This window comes from Petromyzon marinus, chromosome 64 (genome assembly GCF_048934315.1).
Source record: "Petromyzon marinus isolate PM22_M1 ecotype Great Lakes invasive population chromosome 64, UKy_Petmar_22M1.pri1.0, whole genome shotgun sequence".
NCBI lineage: Eukaryota > Metazoa > Chordata > Hyperoartia > Petromyzontiformes > Petromyzontidae > Petromyzon > Petromyzon marinus.
The window spans coordinates 12206893-12223202 of record NC_133730.1 but is presented as its reverse complement, the minus strand read 5'-3'; the positions used below and the strand labels follow the sequence as shown (position 1 = coordinate 12223202).

The following is a 16310-nucleotide window of genomic DNA, read 5'->3' as shown; positions in this document are numbered from 1 at the left end:
ACGTTTCTGGAAGGAATTATGCTCGCAATCCAAGGTTTCACTTTATTAATTATTTTTCTATCTACGTGATTTTACCGAAAGATACCAAAGAGTATGCTGTTGTTAGTTTAAATGTTTGGTAAGTAAGACTTAGTCTGTGCTGCTCTCCAGTTGCCTGGATAAAAAGTGGCCCAAGTTTTTCCCAATCCTGGCCTCCTGGCTCAAAAACGTAAAAAACAAACTCGCAAGTCTGTCCCCAGGGTCACAACGCACTCACAGACACGGAGCAGGGAGATTCAGCTAATGACGCCGTTGATGTTTTTCGTAACTTTTGCAGAGAGCGATGAGAATGAGGATGAGGACCGGAAGGAGGAAGATTTCCCGGGCGCTGCAGAGAAAGAAAGGTGGAGGTCTCGGCCGAGCACCGAGTCCCTGGGCTCGTATGGCCGCGGCGCGGAGACGAAAGCGGCGGGCGCAGGGGAGGGGAAACAGCCCCGGCACCAAGCAGAGCTGTGCTCCTCACCTGAAGAATCCAGCTCCACTCAGGCCATCGCTCCCACTGGGGCCATCGCCTCCACCTCCACTCGGGCCATTGCCTCCATCTCTACTCAGGCCATCGCCTCCCCCACTGATATCAACTCCACCTCCAATGCTTCCATCGCCTCCACCTCCACTCGGGCCATCGCCTCCACCTCCACTCGGGCCATCGCCTCCACCTCCACTCGGGCCATCGCCTCCACCTCCACTCGGGCCATTGCCTCCATCTCTACTCGGGCCATCGCCTCCACCGCTGCCATCGCCTCCCCCGCTGCCATCGCCTCCACCTCCACTCAGGCCATCGCCTCCATCTCTACTCAGGCCATCGCCTCCCCCACTGATATCAACTCCACCTCCAATGCTTCCATCGCCTCCACCTCCACTCGGGCCATCGCCTCCACCTCCACTCGGGCCATCGCCTCCACCTCCACTCGGGCCATCGCCTCCACCTCTACTCAGGCCATCGCCTCCACCTCTACTCAGGCCATCGCCTCCACCTCCACTCAGGCCATCGTCTCCATCTCTACTCAGGCCATCGCCTCCCCCACTGATATCAACTCCACCTCCACTGCTTCCATCGCCTCCACCTCCACTCAGGCCATCGCCTCCACCTCCACTCGGGCCATCTTCTCCACCTCCACTCGGGCCATCGCCTCCACCTCTACTCAGGCCATCGCCTCCACCTCCACTCAGGCCATCGCCTCCACCTCTACTCAGGCCATCGCCTCCACCTCCACTCAGGCAATCGCCTCTACCTCCACTCGGGCCATCGCCTCCACCTCTACTCAGGCCATCGCCTCCACCTCTACTCAGGCCATCGCCTCCATCTCTACTCAGGCCATCGCCTCCACCTCTACTCATGCCATCGTCTCCACCTCAACTCAGGCCATCGCCTCCACCTCTACTCAGGCCATCGCCTCCACCTCCACTCAGGACATCGTCTCCATCTCTACTCAGGCCATCGCCTCCCCCACTGATATCAACTCCACCTCCACTGCTTCCATCGCCTCCACCTCCACTCAGGCCATCGCCTCCACCTCCACTCGGGCCATCTTCTCCACCTCCACTCGGGCCATCGCCTCCACCTCTACTCAGGCCATCGCCTCCACCTCCACTCAGGCCATCGCCTCCACCTCTACTCAGGCCATCGCCTCCACCTCCACTCAGGCAATCGCCTCTACCTCCACTCATGCCATCGTCTCAACCTCAACTCAGGCCATCGCCTCCACCTCCACTCAGGCCATCGCCTCCACCTCTACTCAGGCCATCGCCTCCATCTCTACTCAGGCCATCGCTACCACCTCTACTCATGCCATCGTCTCCACCTCAACTCAGGCCATCGCCTCTACCTCTACTCAGGCCATCGCCTCCACCTCTACTCAGGCCATCGTCTCCACCTCTACTCAGGCAATCGCCTCCACCTCCACTCGGGCCATCGCCTCCACCTCTACTCAGGCCATCGCCTCCATCTCCACTCAGGCAATCGCCTCCACCTCCACTCGGGCCATCGCCTCCACCTCTACTCGGGCCATCGCCTCCACCTCTACTCAGGCCATCGTCTCCACCTCAACTCAGGCCATCGCCTCCACCTCTACTCAGGCCATCGCCTCTACCTCTACTCAGGCCATCGCCTCCATCTCTACTCAGGACATCGCCCCCACTGCTGCCATCGCCTACACCTCCAATCGGGCCATCGGCTCCACTGCTGCCATCGCCTCCATCTCTACTCAGGCCATTGCCTCCACCACTGATATCAACTCTACCCCCACTGCTGACATCGACTCCACCTTCACTCCTGCCATTGCCTCAACCTTCACTTCTGCCATCGCCTCCACTGCCACTATCGCCACCACCGCCACTCGCACCATCACCTCCACCCATGAGTAATCAAGCTAACCCCCAGGATTGGGAGCTCCCTGCTTTCCACCTGCCTCCACCTCCACCAGAGCCCTGGGCTCCTCCACCCCACCGTGATACCAGACCGGGCCCGGCACACGAGTCTTTTGCTCCCTGTTCTTCACGGCAGCGTTACCGCAAGTCCCGCAACAGCCGCCTTCCTCCCCGCCTCCGCAAACCTCCTCTCGAATCCTCAACTCCACTGCTGCCATCGCCTCCATCTCTACTCAGGCCATTGCCTCCACCACTGATATCAACTCTACCCCCACTGCTGACATCGACTCCACCTTCACTCCTGCCATTGCCTCAACCTCCACTTCTGCCATCGCTTCCACTGCCACTATCGCCACCACCGCCACTCGCACCATCACCTCCACCCATGAGTAATCAAGCTAAACCCCAGGATTGGGAGCTCCCTGCTTTCCACCTGCCTCCACCTCCACCAGAGCCCTGGGTTCTTCCACGCCACCGTGATACCAGACCGGGCCCGGCACACGAGTCTTTTGCTCCCTATTCTTCACGGCAGCGTTACCGCAAGTCCCGCAACAGCCGCCTTCCTCCCCGCCTCCGCAAACCTCCTCTCGAATCCTCAACTCCATCCGCATTGATTCGTCCCATCCACCCGGACCGAGAGCACCTTCCCCCCGGCCTCGCTCCACCTGCAGGGCAGCGGATCCCCCCCCAGCCCAGGTGCAACGGCCGGGGTCCCGCGTACGGAGTCCCAGGTGCCCCTTCTGCCTGGCACCACTCCCACGAGTCGCGCTTCACGCGGCGTCCCGCCCTCCTCCCCACGCCTCCACCGGATCAGTGGATTCCTCCCCACCTTCGTCCCAGCCGAGCGGCTCCTGCTCCACACTGGGCCACCCGTCCCACTTTTGTTCCGTGCCGCTCCACAGATTTCCATGACAGACATCATCATCCGCCCCTTGTCCAACCCACACCACTGCATCACCATAGCCCGGCGACATTCACGGACTGCTCACACACGTGACTCCTGCTGGTCGGGTGACCGTGATGAACTATATGTGTCGCGTTGATGGCCATGTGATGGACATTGCTTTGAGTGGCAGAGCAGGTGGTTGTCATGATTAATACATTTGTGTTGTTATTGGACACTGCAGTGTGCGTGTGAGTTGCTGTGCGGTGCAACAGAGCACGTATTTGGTGTCGATCTTCGCGTGTGTGTGATTGTGTGGAGCGGTAGTGTCATGGTTAACGCTACACCGCGCTTCGAAACCCAGGTTTGACCCGAGTTAGCTTTCCGCACACGGCCACAGCCGGTGCAAGCAGTTGCGCAACTCGGTTGCACACAACTGAAGTCACTCTACACGTGGAAGTCCCTGCAACCAATTTGCTTGGCGATTGGTGGCCAGAACCACGAGCGATCCACACAGCACAGGGTGCTGGTCAGTCTGACCAACCACCCATTTCACCTGACTTTCCACAAAATCACCATTAATGTTCCTTTCCCAGGCAGTGACACCAACTCTGCCAAAGTGTGTTAGGAACTAATGCTGTGTATGTTCGGCAGAAACTCTGCACGATTCTGCTGATAAGACACTTAATTTCGAAACCATTTGAGAATGTCGTATTTATAATAAACGTGCACCATTTTTTAGCTGCTTGCCGCCCCTGTACATAGTACCTCTGTATTGATTACAAGTCCTGTGTGCTCACCATTATACCATGGCATGTGCCTAGGTGGCACTACCGGATGGCTCCCATCCATAGCTGCCAGGCCATCGGCCAGCGCGATAAATATTCGACGCCAACCAACAAATATTTATTCCCACGAGGGGTGACGGGAACCGAACCAGGGATGTCCAGAGCAATCAACTCGTTAATGCGGGAGACTTGAATAGTTCCCGGCGCGTGACACAGTAACGCTGTTCGGCTGGCGACAGCACTCTGCTGCCGTATGCAACAACACACTCCACCCCGTTGACAACCTGGGACAGAACCGCGCCAATGCTGGTGTTGGTTGCGTCAGTATCAAGGACGCACGGCATGGCAAAGTCAGAGTAGCGGAGGGGAATTGCGAAGCGCAACAAATGCGGCTTCCTCCTCCCCCCAATGAAACCTCTGACCCATAACCGTCAAGGCGTGGAGAGGTTTTGCGAAGGTAGCGAACCCAGTGACAAACCGGCGATAATAAGACGCAAAACCAATAAAACTCTGCACCTGCATCATCAACGTGGGGGTCGGCCACGTCCGAACACACGTGGTTTTGTCGGGATCTATCGCAATGCCCGATTTACTGACAATATGACCGAGATACCGCACGGATTTCTGAAGGGGGTAACACTTCTGCGGCTTGAATTTGAGATGGGCCGCTCGCATTTTAAGAAAGACAGCGCGTAACCAATCAAGATGTTCTTTGAACGTACGGCTGAAGACGATGACATCGTCGAGGTATTGTAAGCATGAGTCCCATTGAAGTCCAGCCAGCACCAGCTCCATCAGTCATTGGAACGTAGCCGGTGCTGCGTGGAGTCCCATGGGAAGCTGATTTAATTCAAACAGGCCTTGAGGTGTTCGAAAAGCCGTTTGGGTTTAGAGGCCTCATTTAGTGGCAAATGCCAAAATCCGGACAGGAGATCAAGGGTGGAGAAGTTCTGTGCTCCCGCCAGAGCGTCCAGGGAATCGTCCATCCGAGGGAGAGGATACGCGTCAGCCACCGATATCTTATGAAGCTTCCTAAAGTCGACACACAACTGCAAGCTACCATCGTGCTTCTTAATGTGGTGGGTAATTGTCAGGCGTAATACGCCGCCACCACTACTGGAAAATATGTAGCTGCAGTCAGGGCCCAACAGGCGGCAATAGCGGGTCCGGCCTGTACCAAGTAGGACTCGTAGGTAAGGCAATTTGGAGGGCGGTTTGGAACCGGAGGTGGACACCCCAGGCCCCCAGTGGGGGCTGGGGGATTGCGCCGACATCCCCGGGGCCAGTGGGTCGTCGTCCTCTTCATCTGGAGACCTGGTACGTATTGTTCGCCTAGTCTCCATAATCTATAGTTAATTAACTAACGTTTGGCCACTTCCAACACCAGTTGTAGTGGGCTCAAATGGAGACTCAGGCTTCTATAGGAGACAACACGTTTATTTAACATTAACACGCTAAAACTAGATTCAAAGTTTTCGTGACTGCAGGAATTACTCTTTGGTTTTTTCGGTTAAGTCACGTTGACAGAAAAAAAAAAAAATAATAGAATACGCCGTTTTTCTAGTGTCGCTCCTATAATTTTGTTGACGGACAAATGGGCACAATAGCTTAGTGTTTGTGTATGTATATGTTATGTTTTTAAGAGAAGACAAGTTTGTAAATATATTTTTGCCCCGGGAAATGCTGGGTACTTCCCGCTGGTACTGATATTAAAATATATATTTTAAACTGTGCCAAAATCAATCAAAACGAACAACAGTAGATCAGAATTAAATCTACAATGCTTGATATTTTATCATCCGCATAGGCGAGTGATGGTCAGGATGTTGTGTATGTGTAGTCACATAGAATTGGTCACTACGTAGCATAGCGCTGGCTGCTGGCAGGGAAGGGGATCTGCAGAGTGAAGCAGCCCTGATTGACAGCAGACCACGTGATAGACCTGAGAAGGATCTCGGGTAGGACACGTCGAGATCCTGCTAGTAGATTCTAGAAGGGGAGCGTGGCCGGAGGGGAGCGAGGCCGCGCTAAGAGGATTAAAGGGGACCCCGAGCAGGGGATGAGGGCCATCGTTTGGAGTGGGATCGCCGTCGTCGTCGTCGTCGTTGCTGTTGAAGATTGTCGCCTTCGCCGCTGTCGTCATCCACTTGATAATTGTGCTGCTAGCAGTAGTTGCCTGTCTTAGTTCAGCGCCGTCAGTGTCAGATGGCGAGCGTTGTGTTGTAGGCTAGCCACGAGTGAGAGTTGCGTTTAAGCGAGGGACAGAGCGTTGTATTACAGCAGAGAGTGTGTAACAGTATGCTCGGTGTGTAATTAAAGAATTGCCTCGAAGAAGTTACGTCTCCAAGTTAGTCACTATATATTTTTTCATGGGCATGGCTAGAGTTGTCACCTGTCCAGGAATTACCATTTGTGTTTAGGTGGTGGGTATTCATTCTTACGAGATATAGCACCCGCATTGTGTCGTTTACTGTGTAGTTCTGATAATTCTAGACTGAGTGCTGACTGAGAAATCTGTCCAGGCTTGGTCTACAGTCAAAAATGTGGCAATCTCATAGCAGCACCCTCCTGCGTCTCCAGTGTGAATATGCTGTAGAGTAAGTTTTCAACGCAGCGTATGTTTGCATGCTGAACTTCTTTCGCACCGTACGCGGGCAACCATGCTTATTGGCGGTGCGGGGGAATAACAAATTGAACAAAAAGAACAGGGACACAACTTGAAAACATAGAAGTGCATTTATACGTGGGGCGGTTGTTGAAGGGGGAGAGGGATGAAAATTATTAAGAGAGGCGTATCAGGGCAGAGCACAGTGCTGATTGGAATCTGAACTTAAATCATGAAACGTAACAAAGCCATTTTCCTAAAGCAGAACGTTTTTTAATCAGTGGATATGACCTGCAACAACAGATGCATCACAAACATGGCCATTGACGAAGACAATGGAACCAATGTTGAGAAGTGCACAAGGAAGCATAGAGATGCACATGCTAGGAATTAAACTGAGAATGGAAGACGGACACGTCAATTGGACATCATATGCAAATTAAAGGCATAATTTTAGTTTAGAAAGGTGGGGTGAGGCAGGACACACAACTTGAAGAGATGACGGCCAGTGGTCGTGACTAACGTGGGAATGGGAGCTAAAGGAGGGAACACAACCAATAGAGCGTCCACTGCGAAGATGGATCGAATAAATCAACCGGTGGGCAGTAGCCAGACAGATTTTTGCATTGCAAATCCGCAAGAGATGGTGATGGCTTCGGACAGAAGTGGAGAAATCACGGCTGGAGATGGTGACGGCTGCATAAGCAGCTTTGGAAAACATTTACACGATATCACCTTCAAAAACAACCATTCACTAAAACACATTTTCATTAAATGTGTATTCAGAAAGATAAACTAAAACAGTACAGGAATTATATCGTCTTTATTTTGCAAATTTTACAATAAAGGGTATTTTTTTCATTGCACTAGTTTAAGATAAAAACATTTTTTGCCGAAATAATGACATTAATAGGCACATTAATTGAAAGTGCAATTTTAAATAAACCGTGTAATTATTCGATAGTTTTGGTTAGAGTCTGTGCCTGTGTTAGAGTGCCAGAAAAAGTCCTGGCAAGGATTATTCAACATCACCTTGCCAGGCATGCTGAGAAGAGGATTGGGGAGCCCCATTGTGGTTTCAGGCCAGGGCAGCCACAGATGCCACATCTTCCTTCCGTTTGCTACAGCAGAGGAGTGTTGAATTCCGACAGGACTTACAGCTCTGCTTTATTGACCTGGTCAATGCCTATGATACCATCAATAGGTCTGGACTCTGGGTTGTTCTTCATGCTTTCGGAGTCTCTGACTCTCTGCTCACAATAATTAAGGACTTCCATGATATTGAGCAGGGCCGAGTAAAGCTACTTGGCCGGAAGACAAAGCTATTCCCCGTTAACCTTGGGATTCGACAGTAATGTCCTCCGGCTCCGTACACTGTTTAAAATATTTTTGGTCCACGTCGTTCGAGAAACCTTCCATGTCCGTACCGGAGCAATCTATATCTGATATAGATACAATGGGAGGCGGATTGATGCCCGGGTGCGCTTGAGAGCTTGCTCCCGATTTGTCATCCATGTTACGTATGCGAATGATCTAGACCTGGAGCGTGCCACTAGACAGGGGTGGGGAACGTCCGGCCGGCCGGCCATGAGGCCTGCGAAATCATTTGGTCTGGCCCTGCCAAGGCAACCGCAGGCGGGACTCGAAATTCAATCAATCTTGGAGCAAACCTGGAAAAGCAGTTGCGAGTAGCAACATCATCAATACCAGCTAACATCATCAATGCCAGCTAATATCTCCACACGCCTCACCAAAGAGAAGCAGTTCCAGCCATCGCATTAGGGGTGAGTTAACTAAATGTTTGACCAAATATAATAGGCTCATTTTTAAGTTGATGATTTTGTATGGCCCGCGAATGATGTTATAAATATCCAAATGGCCCTTGGCACAAAAAAGGTTCCCCACCCCTGCACTAAGAGGTGGGGTCTTAACCATCAGCCCCACCAAAACTAAGCACCTGCCTCGCTATGTTGTGCCATTAAACAAGGGGTGGGCAATTTTTTTTACTCGCGGGCCACAATGGGTTCTAAAATTTGACAGAGGGGCCGGGCAAGGAACAGATGGATGGAGTGTTTGTGTGAACTAATATAAATGACATGTAAAAATCATTACATGAAAGGATTTGGCCTTTAACAGGTAGCAAAGCATTTATTTGCAAGGCAATTTAACAAATTGCACGAACATGAACAATACAAAAACATGTCGTAACGTGACTGATCAAACATCATGAAAACATCTGAGGCCTGCGCCCAAACCAATTACCACATTCCCGGTCAAAGTGCTCCATCTAATGGGGAAATGAGGGCATTACAGGTGAAAGGTAAAATTTAATTTAATAATATTTGGACAAGTTCGGGGGGCCGGATTAAAAAGCCCAGCCCATGTCTGCATTAAACCCTCCACCCCTTAACTCCCCATTGGTAATGGGGCAGTTGTAAATTGGATGGTTTTCCACATCTGGATAGTGTGCTTATGACCAACTCCGGTTTGACAGAAGAGGTCTCACTCCGAATCAGTCGAGCGGCATTATCTTTTCATCGGTTGCATGACGCTGTGTGGAAGCTACCTGATATCTGTCGCTCCACAGCAGTCTTCGGATCTTCTCGGCCACGGTCATGCCCTTCCTTCTCGATGCTTGCCAAACGTGGACCCCCCTAATGGAACATCTTCGCCGGTAATAAACATTCAGGATGGCCTTCCTACGATCCATCCTGTGTTTAACCAGGCTGGATTGTGTGAGCTCACAATCCTTTACAGATCTGGACAAAGTCCCATCGGTAAGCGCCTCCAGCAGGTAATGCTACATTGGCTGGGTCATGTACCACGCCTCCCTAACCACTACATTAAAGGGGTCTAAACAGGCGCGGCACGGGCTAGAGAAGAGATTAAATGATGTGGTACAAGAGGATGTGGAACTGAATTGACTTGCGAATGACTGGTACCAGCAGTGTAAAGAGCGGCCTATGTGGAGGAGACTCATGATGGACGATACTGGGCAGTTGGAGGTAGTCGCCCTCCAGCAACAACAGAGGGCAGCAGAGAGACGCTCACAACAACGAGCAGAGCCTCAGGCGGGTAAAACACATCAAGTTGGCACAGTAGGGGAGGCACAGCTTACACATCTGCCACTCATCTCAGTCAAACCATGGCAGCTGGATCTGACCCGTGATCACGTGGCCATAAAGTGCACTTAGCCTGGCACAAGTGCCGTGGCAACGTCACCGCCACTTAGTGGCGTTTGTTGTCCGTGTGTGTGTGTGCAATTGTGGTGACTCATTTCGCCCCTTAAGACAAGCCAGCATCAGGATGCAAGGTATTTGAACATAAAATGTTTTTATAAATTTGTATGTATTTTATGTTTCACACAACGATCCCGACAGTCCTCGACTTATGAACTCAATTAGTTCCTGGGACCCGTTCGTGAGTCAAACGGTTTGTAAGTGGGAACACAATAATGTACACACGTGCGCGCACGCACACACGAGCACAAACACTGGAAGCGCGAGGATGACACAACTCGTGGAGGATCGCTCCGCTGAAAAAAGAATAGATCCTCGGTTCAGTTTGCAAGTGCGAGTTCGCGTTGTAATTCTCAATGTTAAAACATGTTTCATGGTAGCTGGTTCCTAAGTGCGGAAATTCGTAAGTCGAGTGTTCGTAAGTCGATGCCTGCATGTATGTGTAATGTTTATTTGTTACTGTAAACGGAAAAATCCGTGTAGCCAGTAACCCAGCTAGTTTCGGTGGAAACAGCTGGAACCCACTAACAGAGTTAATGTTGTGGTGGAGAGAAACCCAGCCAGTAAGGAAACTCGAGGCATAGATTATTGTAATAGTAGTATGACTTACATTGCTATAGCAGCGTTGATGAAAAATACTTGAATAACACATTTAGCATTATCTTATTGCAATATATTAAAGTGTAATGGCAAATTAAAACGACGCGAAACAATTTAGCAATCCTGTACAGCGATACACGTAATCAAATTAAGTTAATTGCAAACGCTGAAACACGTACATATTAGTGAACATATCGTGGATAGAAGAAACTGATTAAACAAAATATCCATACAATTAAAACATCAATGAAGCAGGTTGCTGGAATGGATGCTCCAGGCGCCACTCTACGCGTGAGTGGTGCCAGTGGACTGAGAGGCCGTGCCAGGAGTCGCTGTCGCTGGCTGCTCAATGACCACCACCCTCTCGGCCGCTGCAGGGAGGGCGCGGCGCTGAGCCTTGAACTTCAGCTTCCCGTCTTCAGTCAAGCAGCAGCTCACGCTCTGCGGGTCCACGTCCCTGGGCAGCTGCGTCTCCCTGTGGAACTCCTGGCAGCTGTGGCTGTAGCTGCCGCTGCTGACTTCTCCGCTCTTCACCTCGCGCCGTCCGGCCACCACCAGCTTGTCTCCAGACACCTTCACGGCCAGGTCCTGTGGGGAGAAGTCCTGCACGTCCAGGGACGCGACAAACCCGCCTCCCTGCTCCTGTGGATCTTCAATCTGGAACCCACTGCTCACGGCCGGCTGCTGCAGCAGTGCGTCTCCGAGGCTGCCCGGAGCCCGCGTGTGGCTGCTGAGCTGATCGACTCCACGGAAGATTCTCTCCATCCTCTCAATCTCGCTCCTCATGTCTCGCTGCAGCTGCTGGAAGAGACTTTCACCGCGGGGGTTCCAGACCGGCCAGCCTGGCCAGACGTTCCTCTCCTTCACGTGCATCGCAGGAAAGTAAACACTCAGGGCCATGCTTGTTGATGTGCTAGTTTAGAGAAGACGTCACACAGCTGAACCCCAGGTTTGAGTCACTGCTATTTGCTGTGGATGAGGGAAGCCCTGGGAGCAGCTGCGTCATTCTGGACGCTTCTGGCTCCCCTGGAATCTGCTCGTAGCTACTGCCAGGGCGATAAAAGCAGCTCCTGTAGCTGCACTGGCAGAACATCGGCAGAGGAAGGAGCAGCGCTCACAGCGCTAACAGGTGAAGCGAGCGTCACTGTGAAGCACATCAACAAGCAAGCATAAGATGTCCTTAATTAACGCTAAGACACATATTAATCAAAAACGCTAAGACACCTATTAGCAACATCAGTAAGGATGAGCGTTTTTTGCTTTCTCAATTAAAAAAGAGAGAGGACATCGTCATCATCTCAGCCGACAAGGGCAATTTCACTGTCCTCATGGAAAAAAAAAACACATACAATAACAAAATTCAGGACCTACTGAATGATGGTAGATTTACCAAAATCAATAGAGATCCCACCAACCGCCTTGTTACAAAAACCAACAATATCATCACTGATTCAACATCTTTAATCGAACCAACCAAGCGGCTTTCCTTAAAACCCTCTGCTGCTAGACCACCCAGACTTTATGGCTTACCAAAAATCATAAAGAAGATACACCCCTTCATCCTATCGTCTTCATTATTGACTCACTCACCTACAAACGGGCCCCATTTCTGTCTCAGACCTTACAACCATTCACTGGTAAGACCACCTCAGCTGTACTTAAATCAGCTCACTTGGTATCGTTAATTAATGACATCTCACTATTTCCAGGTGATTTGCTTGTCAGTTTCGATCTAGTATCGTTGTTTACTAAAGTTCCTGTGCCTTACACCATTGCAATCATTGACGATTTGGTCCAACAAGGATTGAATGCTGATGTACCAGCCCTGGTTGGACACTGCCTCACCAACACTTACTTCACCTCGAATGGAACACTATACAAAGAAGTTGAAGCTACCCCAATGGGTTCGCCCTTATCTCCAGTTGAAGCCAATTTTTAATGGAAACATATTTTGAGACAGATGCCATCCAGGCATCCACCCTACGTCCTTGTCTAAGAGGTACATAGATGACACGTTCCTCATCTGGCCACATGGCCTACCAGCTTTGGGCCAATTCTTCAACCACATCAATTCCATACACCCAGCGATCAAATTCACCATGGAGGTGGAAAAGGATGGCAAATTACCATTCTTGGATGTTTTCATCGTACAGAGACCAGATGGCTCAATGGGACAATCTGTCTACAGGAAAGCCACCCATACGAATGCCTAATAAAACCTGACTCCCACCACCATCCATCCCAGAAGAATTCTCTCATCAAAACTCTACACCATAGAGCTCGATGTATTTCCGACCATCACCACCTAGCCAGTGAACTGGAACACGTACACCAAGCCCTCAAAATGAATGGATATTCAGAATACACAATCCGAAAAGCTATCACCCCAACTGTTGGGAAAGAACCATCTCAGGAACCAATCAAAACCATCACCTTGCCATATATAGCAGGGGTCACCAAAAATATTTCTAAACTCATGAGGAAACACAAGATCCAGGTTCGATTCAACACAGTACATACAATTTGTGATCTGATCCCATCTGTGAAGGATGTGATCCCTGACATGCAATACCCCGGCGTCTAAAAACTAAGCTGTGTCTGCGGCAGTAGTTACATTGGGGAAATTAAGTGACATGTTTCGGACTATGTTCGTGAACATAAGCCAGATCTGAAACACGGTAGGACCAATACCTCAGCCGTGGCTGATCATTGTTTTAATGCTGTGGGCATACACGAAATTGATTTTTCCAAGACGAAGGTACTCTGCAAACCCACTGCCTATCAGCAAAGATTCGTTCATGAAGCAATGCAGATGTGTAAACACAGACACAATTTCAACCGAGAAGATGGGTACAAACTGAGCAATCATTGGAAGGACATTGTTAACCAGTTTAAGTCATAACGGGCCATTATGTTCCCAGCCTACCACCTTCCAATATTAGTTGTTTTTTTCGGCTCTCTGAGTTTTTTACATTAACAGATGTCATTTCTCACTAACACAGCTACCTCGTGTGCCATCCTCGAGGCTGCTGCTTCAGGATCTCCCATTAACATACTAATCTCTCACATTAACATAGCCACCTTGGCGCACTCGCCGTGAAGGAGTCTCGGCGATCTTGCATTGACATGCTAATTTCTGCCTGGCAGCCCTGTGATTGGTGGAAAGCCCACCACCGCCGCGGTCGCTACCCACCACTTGCAATGGCATTGGCTGCTGACATTTGGGCTATGCCCTTTTCAAAGCTTTATAAGCAGTTGTCTTTAGCAGCTAACCCCACTTTTCCTGATGACGACCGCTCATGTTGCGATTGAAACGTCGTGAAATTTTTATTATTTTTTTGGTTATTTTTTCTCTCTACGTGACTTTACCGAAAGACCCAAACAATATGAATTCCTGCAGACATGAACGCTTTAAGTCAAGGTTGATTAAATGGCAAGTATTGGAGATTTAATTCTGATACAATTATGTTCGTTTTTATTGATTTTGGTGCAGTTTATAATAATTATTTTTATATCAGTATTTACGTAACTACACTCATTTCCATTCGGCTGTACTCAGCTCACCATTCCTTTGAACTAATAAAAAACTTCTGCTTAACAATTATTAAACATCCTCAGTTGTGTGTCATTAGGTTCAGTATACAAACTGGACTAACAACATTTGGTTTTATGCAACAAAAACTTTATTTCAAAATGTATTTTTAAAAAAGTGTACTGACGAAAGCAACAAATTTGACGTTCTAAATTATATTGTACGTGTACTGCATACAATGTTAACAGTAAGAGCTCAAAGCAGGAACGTACATGTTCACCAAATAACTATATTCGTGTGTAAACAATAAATTGCTTACAATATTGTACTTAATGTTGCCCGGTGAAATGAAACATTCTAAATCTAATGAGTCGCATTGTAAATAACATCCTACAGGCTGTTAATATTACTGTTTAGATACGACACATTACATGTCTTTAACATTCTCATGAAGACAAATTACAAAATGCATGACATTGTATCACACTGAATTCCAGCACGAATACTGTTAAATAGTTAGACTACTGGAATGGATGCTCCAGGCACCACTCTACGCGTGAGTGGTGCCAGTGGACTGAGAGGCCGTGCCAGGAGTCGCTGTCGCTGGCTGCTCAATGACCACCACCCTCTCGGCCGCTGCAGGGAGGGCGCGGCGCTGAGCCTTGAACTTCAGCTTCCCGTCTTCAGTCAAGCAGCAGCTCACGCTCTGCGGGTCCACGTCCCTGGGCAGCTGCGTCTCCCTGTGGAACTCCTGGCAGCTGTGGCTGTAGCTGCCGCTGCTGACTTCTCCGCTCTTCACCTCGCGCCGTCCGGCCACCACCAGCTTGTCTCCAGACACCTTCACGGCCAGGTCCTGTGGGGAGAAGTCCTGCACGTCCAGGCTGGCCGGTCTGGAACCCCCGCGGTGAAAGTCTCTTCCAGCAGCTGCAGCGAGACATGAGGAGCGAGATCGAGAGGATGGAGAGAATCTTCCGTGGAGTCGATCAGCTCAGCAGCCACACGCGGGCCCCGGGCAGCCACGGAGACGCACTGCTGCAGCAGCCGGCCGTGAGCAGTGGGTTCCAGATTGAAGATCCACAGGAGCAGGGAGGCGGGTTTGTCGCGTCCCTGGACGTGCAGGACTTCTCCCCACAGGACCTGGCCGTGAAGGTGTCTGGAGACAAGCTGGTGGTGGCCGGACGGCGCGAGGTGAAGAGCGGAGAAGTCAGCAGCGGCAGCTACAGCCACAGCTGCCAGGAGTTCCACAGGGAGACGCAGCTGCCCAGGGACGTGGACCCGCAGAGCGTGAGCTGCTGCTTGACTGAAGACGGGAAGCTGAAGTTCAAGGCTCAGCGCCGCACCCTCCCTGCAGCGGCCGAGAGGGTGGTGGTCATTGAGCAGCCAGCGACAGCGACTCCTGGCACGGCCTCTCAGTCCACTGGCACCACTCACGCGTAGAGTGGTGCCTGGAGCATCCATTCCAGTAGTCTAACTATTTAACAGTATTCGTGCTGGAATTCAGTGTGATACAATGTCATGCATTTTGTAATTTGTCTTCATGAGAATGTTAAAGACATGTAATGTGTCGTATCTAAACAGTAATATTAACAGCCTGTAGGATGTTATTTACAATGCGACTCATTAGATTTAGAATGTTTCATTTCACCGGGCAACATTAAGTACAATATTGTAAGCAATTTATTGTTTACACACGAATATAGTTATCTGGTGTACATGTACGTTCCTGCTTTGAGCTCTTACTGTTAACATTGTATGCAGTACACGTACAATATAATTTAGAACGTTTAATTTGTTGCTTTCGTCAGTACACTTTTTAAAAAATACATTTTGAAATAAAGTTTTTGTTGCATAAAACCAAATGTTGTTAGTCCAGTTTGTATACTGAACCTAATGACACACAACTGAGGATGTTTAATAATTGTTAAGCAGAAGTTTTTTATTAGTTCAAAGGAATGGTGAGCTGAGTACAGCCGAATGTAAACGAGTGTAGTTACGTAAATACTGATATAAAAATAATTATTTGAAACTGCGCCAAAATCAATAAAAACTAACATAATTGTATCAGAATTAAATCTCCAATACTTGACATTTAATCAACCTTGATTCAAAGCTTTCATGACTGCAGGAATTCATATTGTTTGGGTCTTTAGGTAAAGTCACGTAGAGAGAAAAAATAAGAAAACATAATAAAAATATCACGACGTTTCAATCGCAACACGAGCGGTCGTCATCAGGAAAAGTGGGGTTAGCTGCTAAA

At 49.6% G+C, this 16310-nt stretch overlaps 1 protein-coding gene across 1 annotated transcript; it reads left to right on the top strand.

Annotated features, from left to right (window-relative positions):
* The first annotated feature begins 282 nt into the window (after positions 1-282).
* On the top strand, positions 283-3525 carry LOC142906375 (uncharacterized). The gene has a single exon (XM_076054033.1). It carries the CDS (start codon positions 283-285, stop codon positions 2401-2403), a length of 2121 nt encoding a protein of 706 aa, XP_075910148.1. The 3' UTR covers positions 2404-3525.
* The last annotated feature ends 12785 nt before the right edge of the window (positions 3526-16310 follow it).

Coding starts and splice junctions, on each gene's coding strand:
- LOC142906375 (XM_076054033.1), top strand. CDS start 283: ATGACGCCGTTGATGTTTTTCGTAACTTTTGCAGAGAGCGATGAGAAT.